General features: G+C 46.0%; 2 protein-coding genes across 6 annotated transcripts in view; one reads left to right on the top strand and one right to left on the bottom strand.

The window, feature by feature from the left end:
* The window catches only part of RARS2 (arginyl-tRNA synthetase 2, mitochondrial), a 45846-nt gene extending 35042 nt beyond the window's left edge, over positions 1 to 10804 (top strand). For 2 of the 5 annotated variants that reach the window (XM_068678002.1, XM_068678003.1), the window contains one exon: positions 993 to 10804. In XM_068678002.1, the coding sequence (XP_068534103.1) occupies positions 993 to 1079 (87 nt within the window). In that variant the 3' untranslated portion in view covers positions 1080 to 10804. The remainder of the gene's footprint in view (positions 1 to 992) is intronic. The other 3 variants (XM_068677999.1, XM_068678000.1, XM_068678001.1) reach the window with 3 other exon arrangements.
* SLC35A1 (solute carrier family 35 member A1) lies at positions 2538 to 14441 on the bottom strand. The gene is made up of 8 exons (XM_068678006.1): positions 14283 to 14441; positions 12680 to 12857; positions 9371 to 9530; positions 8993 to 9145; positions 8546 to 8612; positions 4878 to 5054; positions 4353 to 4487; positions 2538 to 3104 (listed from the first exon to the last, which is right to left on the bottom strand). The coding sequence occupies exons 1-8, from the start codon at positions 14296 to 14298 to the stop codon at positions 2974 to 2976; spliced, it is 1017 nt and encodes a 338-aa protein (XP_068534107.1). The 5' UTR covers positions 14299 to 14441; the 3' UTR covers positions 2538 to 2973.
* Between the last annotated feature and the right edge of the window lie 462 nt (positions 14442 to 14903).

Raw genomic sequence — 14903 nt, forward strand, 5'->3', positions numbered from 1 at the left:
CTCCCTCTCGCCACCTACACATCCCAAGTTGTCTGAATTGCCGTTCTGGCTAAAGCAGCGAGGCTGACAGCTGTTGATGTGCATTTCCAAATCAACGCAAACTATTTTCTACTAATCTCCCAGGCAATGGTTGACCCTGTAACTGCTCTATAAATGCTATAATAATTGCACTGCCTTTATGTTCTTCAAGCTATTTCAAAAGCAGTTCCCTGTCTGGTTTGGGCAAGAAGTCCTATTTAAACATGGAGCTGTGCTGTGGGGGGAGACAGCGCTGTGGACTTGATAAAGCTCCATGCTGTAGCTTAGTTGCTGTAGGTTTTCTGCCTTTGAAGATGGTTCCACGCATTCTTCTAGAGAACTAAGACAATTCTAGCTACAAGGAGCATTGCAGTTCCTTATCCTGTAAAAACAAAACAAAAAATAAGCAAACAAACAAAAACCCTGCCTATCTTAGAGTAATAGTTTTAAAAAGCTACTTTTTTTTGGAGTAAGCCCTTCCCAGCCAGCCAGTCATGGAACTGAGACAAGTGAAATTTTCAGAGCAGCCTCGAGTTAAGTTCCCTGACAGCCTCCAGTCCGTGCCTGGCGAGAGGAAGGATTTCAGCAGCACTCTTGGCCTCTTAACAGCCTGTGCTGCCACTGTGGTGCACGGCTGGTTTTTACTTTTCAGTAGTTGCTGGCTCTTCTGTGAGCATCCCCTCTGGTCACTGCCATGGGGTTGTGGATTTTATTTTGCTCTTTTTTTATTTATAAATGCCGTTATTAGTCTGGGCCCCTCTTCCCAGCTTCCCTTTGCAGCCCCAAAAGCGTCCCTTTGAGCCTAGAAGTGCCCCCGCCAGCTGGTGTGAGTGCTGCCAGCTCACACCGGGGTGTTACTGCGTGTGCGTGGGGACAGAGGCTGCACAGGGTGTTCTCCCCTCTCACAGGCAGCTCCTCGCTGCTCTGCAGCAGCACCTGCTCTGGCTTTGCTGAGCCCTGCTCTTGTTTTCCAGGCCAGGCTGTGTCTCTTCCGAGCGGCGCGCTCCGTTCTAGGCAGCGGGATGCAACTCCTCGGCATCACCCCCGTCACGCGGATGTAACAGCTGTGTAACATCCTAGTAAAAAGGTATTTTTCAAGAGAACATAAACACTCTCCTGCCAGTCATTGTGAATGCAGGCTGCAAACTTGGCTCTTGAAGGGTTTTGTTGCAGAAGAGCATGATGGCACTGCCATTTGGGGGTGCCACCGCTGCCGTAATTACTTTCTCCCAGACAGTAGTGGTGTCTTTAGGGCAGCAGTGTCCTTGGTAGGCCCCATACAAGGCGAATTTTATGGATTTACCTTTGTCAACATCACACTTCTTTTTGAAGAGGGAGGGGAATTACAGCGCCCTGCCCTAAGCAGTGAAAGTCCCTTCCTGCATCGCCCTCGTGGCAGGACAGGTGCGCCGTGTGGGGACACACTCATTCAGACCCTGCCCTTCTCTTTTGTGTGTCCTATCGCCTTCCCACCTTCACGCATCGAGCCCCACTGCCAAACCTGTCACGTCCTGACCCGCTGAGGAAGGAGAAGGAAGGTGTGCTGCCCAGCTGGTGCAACAGGAACCGCGGCACTCCCTCAGCAGCCCCGCGTGGCAGGCGCTGCCTGGCAATTTCACAGCCACAACGCTGCCAAAGAGAGGTGGAGCACCAGGTGGCAGTGCCAGCCTCTGAAATGAATTCTGACAGGGCCCCGACACCAAAGCCTTGGCACTTTGCTGACGTGCTCCATCCTACGTGCACAGAACGCTTGGCAAAAGGCAGATAGGAGCACCTTCTCCCACTGGAACCAAACTTAAGTGTTTTGTTATTGCTGTGGTTAACACGCCCCAAGCTGAAGTAAAATCCAGCTGGGTAGCTCAGGTCTGAAGGAATTTAAACGAGGTATAAATCAAAGTCTGACTTTTGACTCCACTGTGGATTTAAACAAATGCCCCAAAGGCAGTTTTCCCTAAATGCAGTTGCATTTTCCTCGAAGGGTTGAACTGAGCAATGCCCGGAGGCAGGGAGAAGATTTTAGTTGGCACTCTAATTAAATCGCATGCATTGCAGGAACTGTTCTCCAGCATCACTTTGCTATGCATAAAAAGGTTTAGGGAAAAAGTGTAAAGATGAAATTCCTCTGGTCCAACGCTTGTTCATACCAAGCTGGAGATACAACGTGCCTGTCTCAAGTTTTGAGAAAATCTGTAAAAGAATAGGCCAGCTCTCCACCAGCTACAGCAAGTGGAAAATAAAACTGAAAAGTAAAAGAATCTACAACTTAACAGAAACACTAGATTTTCATTATGGATTTTTAACCCAACAGCAAGCGTTACTTCGTATCGCTTCTGGGTAAACGATGTTTGAAGTGTGCTTATTACTGGTAGAGGTGTGGCTGGCAACTGAGACTTGAGTGCATAGAGGAAAAAATACTGCTACACCATCACAAAAACTCTAGCAAAGTTCTCTGTTTATCTGATATGTATTATTTAAAAGAGAAACTCCCTGTGGAGAATCAAACTGCAATTGCCAAGTGGTTTAAGAGAAAATGCTGGCAGTAGTTGCCCTTTTTAATAGATTTGTTTGAAGCTTTGGGGCATTTTTGCCCTCAAAGGGCACAACAGTTTATCAAATACACAACATTTCCCAATTCCCACTTTCCCTCCGTTATGTACATTATATACAGGTGAGTGTTCAGTTCCTTCATTCTCTTTTCCTTGTAAATGGGACTCTTCATTTTCCATCACAACTGAGTAATGCCTTCCGTGAAATACCCATCCGGCTCTTGGCTGTAATGGAGCCCCAGCAGCAACCTCGGGTAACTTCTCATGTAAAAAAAGAAATAATTTCTGGTTTCAGCCTATCCCACTTAAACCATTTCACAACTAGCTAAGGCTAAGTTTTTTAAAAAATGTAGTTTTTAAGTTTTGAAGTCCATTTTTTCCTCCTGTCTGTCCATTTTTAAAGACAATGTCACACAGTGTCGAGTCTCTCTTTTGGGCTCTTCGTCTCCGCTGGCTGGATTTTTGTGGTGTCTTGCCGAGGGAATCCATAGAAGTAAATAGAAATACACACCAGGATAGCACCCACCAGAAAGGTAGTAGCTGCAAGGGAACAAACAGTTCAAAATAAACACCTTTGTAAAAGAAGAAACCACCTTCAGAAGACTGAGCTACATAAATTATGATGATGTCTGACAGACAGTCTTAACGTTACTCAGAAGTAAGCAGGACAACAAGCTGTTAATTCACAGAACTTAAAATCATACCCTGTCACTGAAAACTCCTGAGCATTTACAATCCCCACAGCATTTCAGGCAGTTTCCTGTCACAAAAATGTGGTGAAGGTCAGAAAATCAAGTGTGAAACACCCTCTGCAGTTCCAGAAGTGCTCTGACAGGCTTTTGTTACAGTAGCACTAAGGTAAAGACACGGTGGATGTGATAGCATAGCCTGTGATGACACATTTTGTTTGCCTTTTCAAATTTAGACACACCTGAGAAATACTGTTAGTGAGGCTTTCACAGAAAGCTCAGCAGTCCAGGTTTGATGTGTGTCAAACAGCAGGAAAGCATTCAGCCCAGATGAGTTTTTAAAAGCAGTTGTTTTTCACCACTTGATTTAAGGCCCTCTTTTTCAGCTTGTGATGGTTTTCTTAGACAAACCTTTGTTAAGTTTCGCCTCACTACACCGAATCAGAACCATTACACCATCCCAACTCTAAATTCTGACTACGGTGGGAAAGTCAAAAATCATAGGGAAGGACTGAGCAGGAGTTATTTGATACTTTATCGGGTACATGGCTGATCAGGGAGAGAATCCTTTGTGGCTGCTGGCCAGCCCCCAGGAATTTGCTATTTTCTCTCAGAAGTATTCACCCTGGTGGCTGCGGGATGCGCTCTGGTGCATGGCTGGGCACAGCAAGCGGGAAGGCAGCAGCAGGTATAACCTAATAGGATGTAGTGAAGCCCTTGCAGAAATAAATGAGGAATTAATTTGGCACTGGCTCTATTAAAACCAGCAAGAAAGGGTACCTTCCCGACAGCTCTCTCAGATAAACATCTCTAACCATTTGCATACTGAACTGCATTAGGAAGTGATTCGTGAGCAGAGCTGTATAAATCAGTAAGCTGTTTAAACTGGAAAGAACCTTTCCCTGTGAAGTTATAGGGTGCCTCTACAAGACCAAATCATGAATGCCTGTGAAAGCAGAGGATACAGCACTGCTGGAGAAGGCTAAGTTAAAAACAGAAACATTCAAAGGAGGCATGAGTGATTGCCTTGGTGTACAGCCTGCTACCAAGGACAGAAACCTGCACCTACAGTCAAGTCAGGTGGCAAAAAGGCACTTACTTAACTGGAGGCCAAAGAGGATGACCGATGCCACGGTAGAAAGAACAATGGCTGCTGCTGCAGAGAAGCCTTTCATGATGTTATCCGTGTACTTCACAACCACAGACGTGTAGAGGCCGCCTACGCTGGCGAGAACTGGAAAGCAGACAGCAGCTGTCTGTTAGCAAAGGTGCAGCAGGTTCCTCTTTAGAGCCATGCATTTTACCCCACTCCTTGTTTGGGCTACATCATCCTACTTGGTGATCTAACACAACATGTATCACAGTGGCACATCTACAATGGCATCTACTAGATCAGATGTGACTCGTTTAAAGACTTGCTCTACCTGCTGCTCAGTTATTTGGAATATTCGTTAAGCACGATTTTAAGTTGAATAAACTAATAATTTTCAAGAAAACAGTATTAGAAAAAACACAGTAAGAAACAGTGGGGCAAACTGTATTTGTAGGTTCACACAACCAGTTACACCAAAAGTTAAAAAAAGCAAAACAACATAACCTGACCATAAAACCATGAGATACTTACAGATGACAAACCAGACGTAGTGTGTATAGCCGTAGAAAAACCCTTTCTCGAGAACCTGGGCTCCATCTGACATGTAAACACCAAATAAAGTCACCGCAATCCCCGATAAGTACATCTGGATGTTCCTCACCCACAGGGATGTATCAGAACTCTTTAATACCTTCTCAAAATAAACTCCTAAAAAAAGAAAAAAAAAGTTTTTTTATAAGATGAACAAGGCATCAACTTTAGTGATTCCCAGCTCATGGTGTTTTAAAACCAGACAAGACTACTGGAATCCTCTTGTCTTACAGAATTGCACATTTCACAGAAGTTCCCAATGCAGAAGTCCCAACAACGTGTCCTGCTAATGTATGTCTTCTGGAGCAGGATCATTTTAAGGTGTACATAAAATCAAAAATAGATTCTGTTTCTCTCTACAGTCATCTCAGTTGTTGATGAGCTTCATTGTTAAACCATTCCTCATTTCTGTTTAGTTTTCCTAGAATTCCGATACCAACACTGTTTCTTCTGTGCAATTTTATTTGTGCAAATTGCACAATTTTATTGCACTGTGCAATTTAATTTTATTATTTATGCATTTCAGCATGGTGTAGAATGATTTGTTCCTCCATCAGGATATTTAGCAGTGAAAAAAAACAACACGTGAAGAAAATAAAACGAAATCAAATAACAGCAACACAATATCCAGCCTCCTACAAAAGGGAAACTTTGTTACCTCAGTATGGAGACTGAGAATTCCTTGAGTTCAGAGCGCAGACATGTTCTGAAATCACAGCTTCAAAGATTATAAGAGCGAACCAAAACCTCTGCTTTCCACTAATTGAAACTACAGGCTGTTTTTGAGGAAAAAGGAGTTCATGCTAATCTAAAGCTCTGTTTCACGGTGCCACGCTGACCAGCATGTTTTACTTTTTATCCTGCATTACTGAAATTCCACATCTACTTTTCCGTGACTCAGGAGGTGTGTGTCAGACTCAACAGCCTCCGTTTGACAAGGCCATCACTAGCTGCCTCTAACTACTGCTCCCAGGGCTCTGCTCGTATCTGCAATTTCCTCTGCAGTCCAAAACAGAGACGTTTCACAGCATTCAGACATCTTCTCAGCCATTTGTGTGAGAAGAGTTGTGTGACCACACTTCCTGGCGTAAGTCCTACTGATTAAGTGTTTGTTGCTCATTAACTTTGCCCAAGATCCTTGAAAAGATAAAGGAGAAGTACACCAAGTGATAAAGCACAGCAAAAAGACCTATGGGTTAGACACCCTAGACATCCGTTCTTCCTCCTGAAATGACTGAGTTCGCTCTTTTGCTTATGAAAAATGCAATTTATAATTTATAATACAGTACAGCGAGGACATATGGTGAATCAATTACCTAGAGAACGCATGTATATTTCAGGTGTTTAAATTACAAAAGCAAACAAGGGAATACTGTTTTACATGAAAACTATTTTAAAAGTCTAATCAACAATATAAACAAAAAACTAGTCTTGTTAATGACTGTAGTGCTTCGAAGAACCCACAGCAGTCTACCTCGAGTTCTGTGCCCGCTGAGAAGACCCAGGGAGCACAGGCAGATAGAATCAATTTACCAGAAACTTGGCTGAGCATGACCCATGTTTATAAACTATTAACAAGCTAAGAAAACAGTAAGTAGGGCAGTGACATGATGCTGTCAGTTCTGAAAATGCATAAAAATCACTGTGCTAGGAAAGAAAATGTACTGTTTAGGAGAAATTCTTTAGTAATGTTTCAAGTCACAAGGGCTCTGTCATTAGGTATTTGTTTAAAACACTTTTATAAGCATTGTTGTGCCCCCAAACCTTTGCAAATTATCACAGGAAAAGGGGTTTGAAGAAAGCTTTTTTCCATCTCCGAGGGACAAAACCACATAACTTTTTGGACTTTGCTGAATAACATAAAACAGTTAAATATGGTCGGTCCAGAAATTGAAGGTTTAATGCCAAGAATAACTAATTCATATTGTGGGCAGGGGAAGGAAGTAGAAAGAGGAAAGGAGTCTGGATAGGACTTATGTTTTCAACATGTAAAGCCTCAAGGGCACAAGGAGCTGCGTGGATGACATCTCCTGTCTTCCCAGCTGCCTCAAAGCTACGGCTGTCAGTGAGGAATCACTGGGAGGAAACACCCCAGCTGCAACCCTTTGGCTGGAGAAGAAAGCCGCATGGGTCTCTAAATCCTCTAAAGCAGCCCTCTCCAGCCCTTTAAAAGGTCAGGATTTGCAGGGGCAGAGCTATCCACCCACATCGTGAGGGCGTTACAAGGCTCTGAAGGCTTTGCTGTGAATGCTGTACATTGTCTCATGGCTTGGGAGCATCTGTGGAAAAGAGTAAGTTTTGAACCTTCCAGGAAAAGCTGCTTGAGATCTACAAAGCCTTATTTCCTGTTTCTAATTCAAAATGCCCATTTCAGTGAAAAGACACCAAACAAAAACCTAACCCTTCTCCTTTTCCCACCTGCTAGCTAGGAGGATTTCCACGAGTAACAAGCAGGTATGCACAGCACAAGATGATTCCTGCATGATTGTATGGCAACAGAGGTCAGTGATAACACCTTTCCTTACAGAGGGAGAGGGGAGAATCCAATTTGCAGCCAAGAAAATATCCCCCTGTGAGCCAAATTTCAAATAAAGTAGTAATTGCATTTCCTTATTTCTTAGCACCAGCTCTTTGTCCTCAAATTCTGGTCTCCTCCTACAGGAGCCAGAGAAAAATGACCGTTGAGAGGAAAAGCTGCTTGAAACTAAAGTAACATAACAAAAGCATCACACAGCTTATCCAGGCTTCCTGCTACTCGGCTTCCTCTCTCCCACATTGAGATGCAGGGGAAAATTTACCACATATGACCATGGCAATGTGCATTTTGGGGCTGAGCTGCCACAAGAATTAAGTGGCCCCTTTTTAAAAAAAAAAAAAAGGCACATTTTTCATTGGATCACCGTAACAGAGCCAATCACTGTAAAATTAACTTATAAAATTGAGGGACATGAATGAGCTGTGCTGACTGGGTCATTCTGGAGGTTCCCTTCACACTATTCGAAGCATTCGAAAGGTGCTTCCTTCCACTTGCAAAACAGCCTTCCACGTTGCATCACATCAAACCAACAGTACGTGCTCCCAGCCATTTGTTTTTACAACTGGAGCAATCACGTCGCGAATCTGGTTTGTAATTACTGCAAGCATAAGGTAATTACAGGCAGAGGGGATAAAGTCCTCATTTATCTTCTAATCAACAAAGATAGCTAACGAGGAGCACAGAATTGAACAGTTCTGTTGGCGGGGACCTACACAGACCATCAAATCCATCTGCCTGGCTGCTCCAGGGCTAACCAGGAGTTACAGCACGTTAACGAGGGCGTTGTCCAAGTGCCTGTTGAGCACTGACAGGCCTGGGGCACCAACCACCTCGCTGGGAAGCCTGTTCCCATGCCTGACAGCTCTCGTGGTAACAAAATGTTTCTTAATGTCCAGTCTGAACCTCCCCTGGTGCAGCTTTGTGCTGCCCATCAATGTGAAGTGCAGGTCATGCACATGATGCCACACCAAGACCCTATCAGCGCAGAAGGTATAAAACAGAGAACTTTGTTTGAAATGTCACGAAATATCAGTCATCTTGGCATGAACTGCATGTGGAAGCAATACTGTACCTGCAAATCCTGAACACAACACAGCGACAGCAATCGCTACAAAGCCCAGCCACGGATTCTGCTCCACCTGCAACATGGAGCGTTGTGTTAAACAGATACAGCACCGCAGCCATTTACAAAACCCCTATTTCATTAAGTGCACCACAATCGGTAGCATTTCATTACACTACAGATCTGATTTGCTAGAGCTGCCCCGCAGATTAGCTCGGTGTAGTTGTGACAAGCTGACTGTGGCGTGGAACAACCCTGTCTGCACGGGTATACAACAAATCCGAACACAAATGATGGAGCCAGTGTTTGCGGTGCAGATGAGGTGGTTGGAAAGAGGAAATGGGTACTGCTGGGTGGAAGCTACGAGACATTACCTTAACTCCAAGGTGCTGTGAAGTGAAATGCACAGTGCGAGGCGGTTTATTCTTCGAGAAATGGCAAAATGGAAACTCTCACCTGTACTTTGGTAGCCTGAGCAGGCTCCCACTGCACGAGGGTGACACCGCCACACAGCATGAAGACCGAGAACCACTGCAGTTTGCTGAGGGAACGCTTCAGCATGAGGACTGTGCACAGAGCTGTGCAGGGGATCTTCAGCTGGTACGTCACCTAGAGACAAGAATACGTGGTTGTACAAATTCCTCCCAAACACGCAAACAGAAAATTCAACTACAGAGCGACGAGTAACATCTTAGATTTGTCAATTCCCTACAGAACCTGGCGGTGTTGTACCATTTCCAGTGCCTGGGCAAACAGGTAGCTAACATGCACGCCTCACAAAACTATGAAGAGAAATGTATTTGCAGATCAGTTACTCACAAAAATGTGCCTTACCTGGTAGACTGCTGCATCCAAGTTGCTAAGAGCCACAAAAGCCATGTTGTTCTGGAGAGCGTACACCAAAGATGGAACACTTAATTTGAGCAATTCCTTGGGACTTCCAAATACATTTTCTTTCAGAGATGTTATTAGCCTTGACAGGCTTCCAGATTCTCTGCAAAATAAAGTAATAATGTAGCTGGGGGCCATCCTGAGCTGATATTTGAAAACGGAAAACAAATCAACAAATCTGTTGGGATGGCTGAAAACGTGTTCTTAGTAATCATCTTACCTTCTGCTCATCAAAGGAGAGAATTAGTGGGAAAAATCAGTGATGTTATCAATTACAGTGTGCACGAGAGCCGGCGATGGAAATGTGTCACTGCTCTTAAATTTAACACTCCTTTTGCTTCCCTTGCACACCCATACAACTGGCTCACATCCTCTTCAGCACCCCAGGAAATCAACTTCCCACGTTCCACCCACATCCCAAATTCTTTCTTCCTACAAACGTCCACCAGCTACCTACCCCAAACTCCTGCTGTGCAAAATCAGCACCCTCTGTGCCAGGCTCCTTCATCAACCACCTCACTCCTGCATATTCCCCAATTCTTGATGCACCCCTCTTTCCAAACTTTCGGAGAAACTTTGCGTGGGACAGACTGGCTGACAGTGAGCACATCACAGAGCTGTCTTCTGCAAGACACGTCTGGCCACGGGACAAGCACTGATACAACAACGTTTGTAGAACAAGGAGGGGGAAGAATTAATGCCAGTGCACTACAGCTAATTGCACAAAGCACTATGAGTCACGGACATTATAGGCAGAGTTGTCAGTTTATTTATTCTCCAAAGAACTTACTTTCCAAAGAACTTTTATTGCCTGGCATTGGGAGATAAGATGCACAAGAAAACACGGAGCACCTGGTAATCACCCAGGTACAACTTGACTAAAGTGCTGCTCTTCCAGATGTCCAGTTGTAAATCAAGTGTAATTAGCACACTGAGAGAGCTCTGCTCGGTGATAGGAAGAAGTCAGAAGATACCACATGGTCATGGCTTCTATCTGTCAATACTAAGGTAGGCTGATGAACATGAAATTAATACTTAGCCTGTACCTTATTCTGTCCCAAAACATGCTCGGTGACTTAGCTGATCGCATGCCCAAAGTGAGATGAGAGCAGCAAGAGCTGCTGGTGCCCATGGATTCAGGCATGGCATCCAGCAGTGTTTGAGAAGAAGATGTACTACGTGGTAGTTCATCTCTGGGTGGGTTCTCTTTCTGAAGCACATGCTTATCAAGAATCTTTAACTGAAAGCTGAGGTCAGTACAAAGGGCACGTCTATGCAGAAAAGAATTTCAGAAAAAGCCTCTGTGTATAGCTTACACTGCAAAATAAGCTGCCCAAAGATGTACACAGCAAAATAAATAAGTAAATTAAAAACAAACATTTAGCTTGAATTCAGCATTCTTGATATTTATCTACATTTGACTTAAAAATGTATTATGTTTCTACATTGGTCTGAATATTTGGCGGATACCCATAAGAATCAGTTCTGCAACAGAAATACTCAGCTGTTAAAAAAGCCAAAGCGAAAACTAGGGTTTGCAAATGAACTTTTCTTTATCCACTGCTAAGAAACTAAGTGCCATCTAAGAATCTGGATGTTGTAATTGCCAAAGGGCGAGCTGGACTTCAAATAAATGTGAGAAGTTGAGTCCTTTCCTGTAACAGTACGGCTGAATAAATAATTACACAGCCTCAACCATTGTAACCTTCCTTTTAGAAAGGAAATCTGTTGGCGTTCATTCACTCCTTCAATATGCTTTGCAGGAGAAACCCAAAAGGTAAACACAAGGAAGGCGTAACAGAAGAAATGTGCAAGAAAACAAATTCAGCAGCCGGAACAGCCCGAGTGTCATACTTCAGGATCCTGTATGTTGTAGCACGCAGTACTGGCTGCTTCAGAAGGGCAAGGTAGTGAGATGTATCCAACCATACCAAGCAAATAATTGTATTTCATCTTTTAACTGGCAATTAAGCTACAAAGGCACCTTGCCTTGGCAGGATGGAAGTCTAAAACTGGAGGAAGCCGTCAGGCAGACGCTGCAGGAAAGCCATGCTGGAACTCGCGCCATTTGCCATATTTGTAGGTGATCTAAAATGGAAAGTTACTGGGATATTGGCAAAATTTGCTGATTATACTAAACTATATGTGGTGTCCAAGAGAAAACTTTCAGCCGTTGCTGAAAGGGCCCCTCACTACACCCAACAGAACTCATCAGGTCTTCTGCTACCAGCTCAGTTATCCAGGCAGCTCAGCTGTGCTCAGAGAAAGGAGCTGTCAGGGATCCTTTAGGAGAGGATCTGACACCCAGCCAGGTGCTTTCTGCACTGTTACCTCTCTGCGTAATGCCACAGCACGTTCACACCTTGAGTGCTGCACGCAGCTCAGGATCCTGATTCACAAGTGTTCATAAAAGAAGCACTTTTTCCATATATACTGTGTAATTATATTGCAGAACCCATTTCACAGGCACAACAGGAACTAGCAGTTCAGAAGGAACCCAGACAGCCATGCGGAGGGCAGGATCATCACGGGCTGCAGCCGCAGCACACACGCAGCCTCCAGGCTGGGAATCCACGAGCATCTGCCAGCAAGGAGGCACAGCCTACACCCCTCTGGTAAGCTGTGAGGGGTCTGGGTCCCACAGATTTGAGAAGTTACCAACCCACAGACCCTTCACTGCTCACAAACGTGGGCTGCTGACATCGCCAGAAAGCAGACTGGGTCAAGATGTGCTCTGGCCACAACCCTGTGAGAACCGCAGTGCCATTTTTAATGAAAAGTTACACAGAAGGCCTACAAATCCGAATACTGGCTCATTTCTAAAGCAACTAAACCACCTTTTTGATGTAAAGAAGAAAAGATCTGATAAAAAAGAAAAAGAGGCACCCCATGTGACTTCGCAATCCTCTAGCACAAAACAGACGGCCCTCTGATGTATGAAAAGCCACAAAGACACACACAGACCCTGAAAGAACAAATTCTACCAAAACAGCAAGAGCTGGGCTTTGGAAGAACCCAGAAAATACAGGCCCTTCCAAAGAAGGATGCAGCACAGGGAAACCGAGGTAAGACAGCACATGAACACAGAAAATATGCAGAAAGGACACACCTGAATATCGAGCTGTTTACAAAGCAGTTTCAGCTGAGCTACCCAGCCACACATTCACACAGATCTGCGCTTCAGTAACTGAGAGCATGGGGTTAGAAGTGGTGATTCGTTCCCAAAACGCCGATTAGCATCCCCATACTTACGTAGCCAAGATGCCCACGCTCAAGAACAACTTGATAACCTCGGTGATGCACACGGCCGTGGTAGAAAAGTAGAGCTCTGTCTGCACTGTCCTCGTGTACCGCAGTGCTACCGTGTACGTTGCCGCTACCAGGGTCATCACAGTGAGGCAGTACAACTTGAACGGTAAGCTGACATTTTCTGAAAGAAAACAAAGATACCAACTTAGCATGCCCTTCGCTTTAATTTAAGTACTGAAGCAGGGTGTCCTACAGCCCCAGAACTGTGCCAAAGACTGTACAATCATTTCAGTGTTGTGAAATGTTTTGTATAAAAAGTCTAAGGTAAACCTTAAAGTCTCTTCTCAAAAAAGACAGCACAGAAGCTCCAGGTGTTTGACAAAAATCCATCCTCTTGCTCTAACAGCGATCCTTTTTTCTAGAAAAACTAACCATGGACTAATATTTGTCTTTCTGTGCCTCCCTACCCTTAAGGTGCCAGTACGTGCTTGCTCTGGAGCGGCAGCCTGTCCTCGCCTCGTTCACTGTAGAAAACACTAAAGTTATGTCTATTTGAGTAACCTGAACCACACAAGGACTGCCTATCATCGGTGTAGCCCTGCATCTTCCCTACTCCGACCACTGCTGCAATTCTGGGAACAGCTGTGGCCCAGACCGATGCTATTTTGCAGTTTGGGAGCTAGCCTGTCCCAGGCCTGGTGGCAGTAAAATATCCTCGTTCCCTGTGGCACCCCATGGGCGCCCACTGGTGCTTCTGCAGCATCTTTTGGGGCATCGTCTGTCGTCTTCCGAGTGTGTCAATTAAGCTGTGTGTCATTAGGAAAAGTTTATGTTCCTTTGCTGATAAGGAGATGAGCTAACAGATAAGCTCCAGGCAGTTTTGTAGTAACTTTGTTCGTTTAATATGGGAATTAATTGCCGAATCCAGCGCAGGCGAGGCTTTGGTTCGCTTTTCTTCGCAGCCAGCGCTGCCTTCCCTTGCATAACCTCCTGCTCCTCTCACCACCTAAATTAGCGCTTCCTCACAGTAACATCTCCCCGCCTCAGCAGCCACTTTAAGAGGTAGATCTGATTAGTTTTTGGAATAATGACGCCCAGAAGTGACTTACAGCTGTCGGCTTGAAATTTAGACTTGTGTTGGGGAAGGGGGAATTTGAGGGCACCGCTGGGAGGTGACATGAGCCCAACTATGGGGATTTAATTTGTTTAAATCTGTAAGATATCACGTCAAAGCAAGGGTACATAAAATCAAATTTAGCATTTGCCTACGATAACTACTCATAAAAAGGGGGACGAGCTGCGTGCCCCCACTCAGCAAAAGATCCCCCAAAGGGGCAGCCCCCGCCCCAAAATGGCCCCGGGGGTCCCCAAGATGGCGGCCGCCTCCTCCCGCCGCGGGCGCCCTCACAGCTCCCCCTCCCCACAGACCTTCCCCCCCCCCTTTCCCCCTCCCCCCCCGCGCCCGCGGTGGTCGCGCCCGCCGCCGCTCCCCCCCCGCCAGCCGGGCGCGCCCACCGCAGCCGCGCGGGGGGGGCGGGCTGGGGCTGCCCCCGTCCCCCCCACACACACACCCGGTGCCGTCCCGTCCCCCCCGAGGCGCGCTCACCCCTCGCAGCCGACATGGTGCCGGGCCCATCGCACCATAGAGAGCGCGGAGCCGGCCTACAGCGCCCCGCGCCCCGCTTCCGCCTTGCACCATGGAGGCGGAGGAGCGCCGCGCCCCGAGCGTCCTCCCGCAGAGGGCGGGAGGAGCGGGGGGGCTGTGGGGGGCGGGGGGTGTTGCTGGCTGTGTGGCCGCCTTGGTGACTTAAATAATGGAATAAATACACGGAAAGCGCCGCAGAGTGCGGAATGTGTCGGGGAGGTTGTGCTAGGCTGAGGGAAGGGCTGAGGGAAGCCCCGGGTGGAGGGGTGGGAGGCAGGAAAATCGCCTCACGGCGCGGGGCTGCCCCGCGGGGCTCCCCTCAGCTCCCCTCAGCCCCAGCTCCTCTCTCAAAACTCCTGTTTTCTCGGCCCTTTGTCAAAAGTGGTGTTCAAGTAACTCGCTGTGCTTCTTGCGGTGAGGTGCAGTCCCACTGGTGCCAAGTGCACACAAGCAAATCACAGAATCACAGAATTTCTAGGTTGGAAGAGACCTCAAGATCACCCAGTCCAACCTCTGACCTAACACTAACAGTCCCCACTAAACCATATCCCTAAGCTCTACATCTAAACGTCTTTTAAAAAC

Source organism: Anas acuta, chromosome 3, assembly GCF_963932015.1.
Source record: "Anas acuta chromosome 3, bAnaAcu1.1, whole genome shotgun sequence".
NCBI lineage: Eukaryota > Metazoa > Chordata > Aves > Anseriformes > Anatidae > Anas > Anas acuta.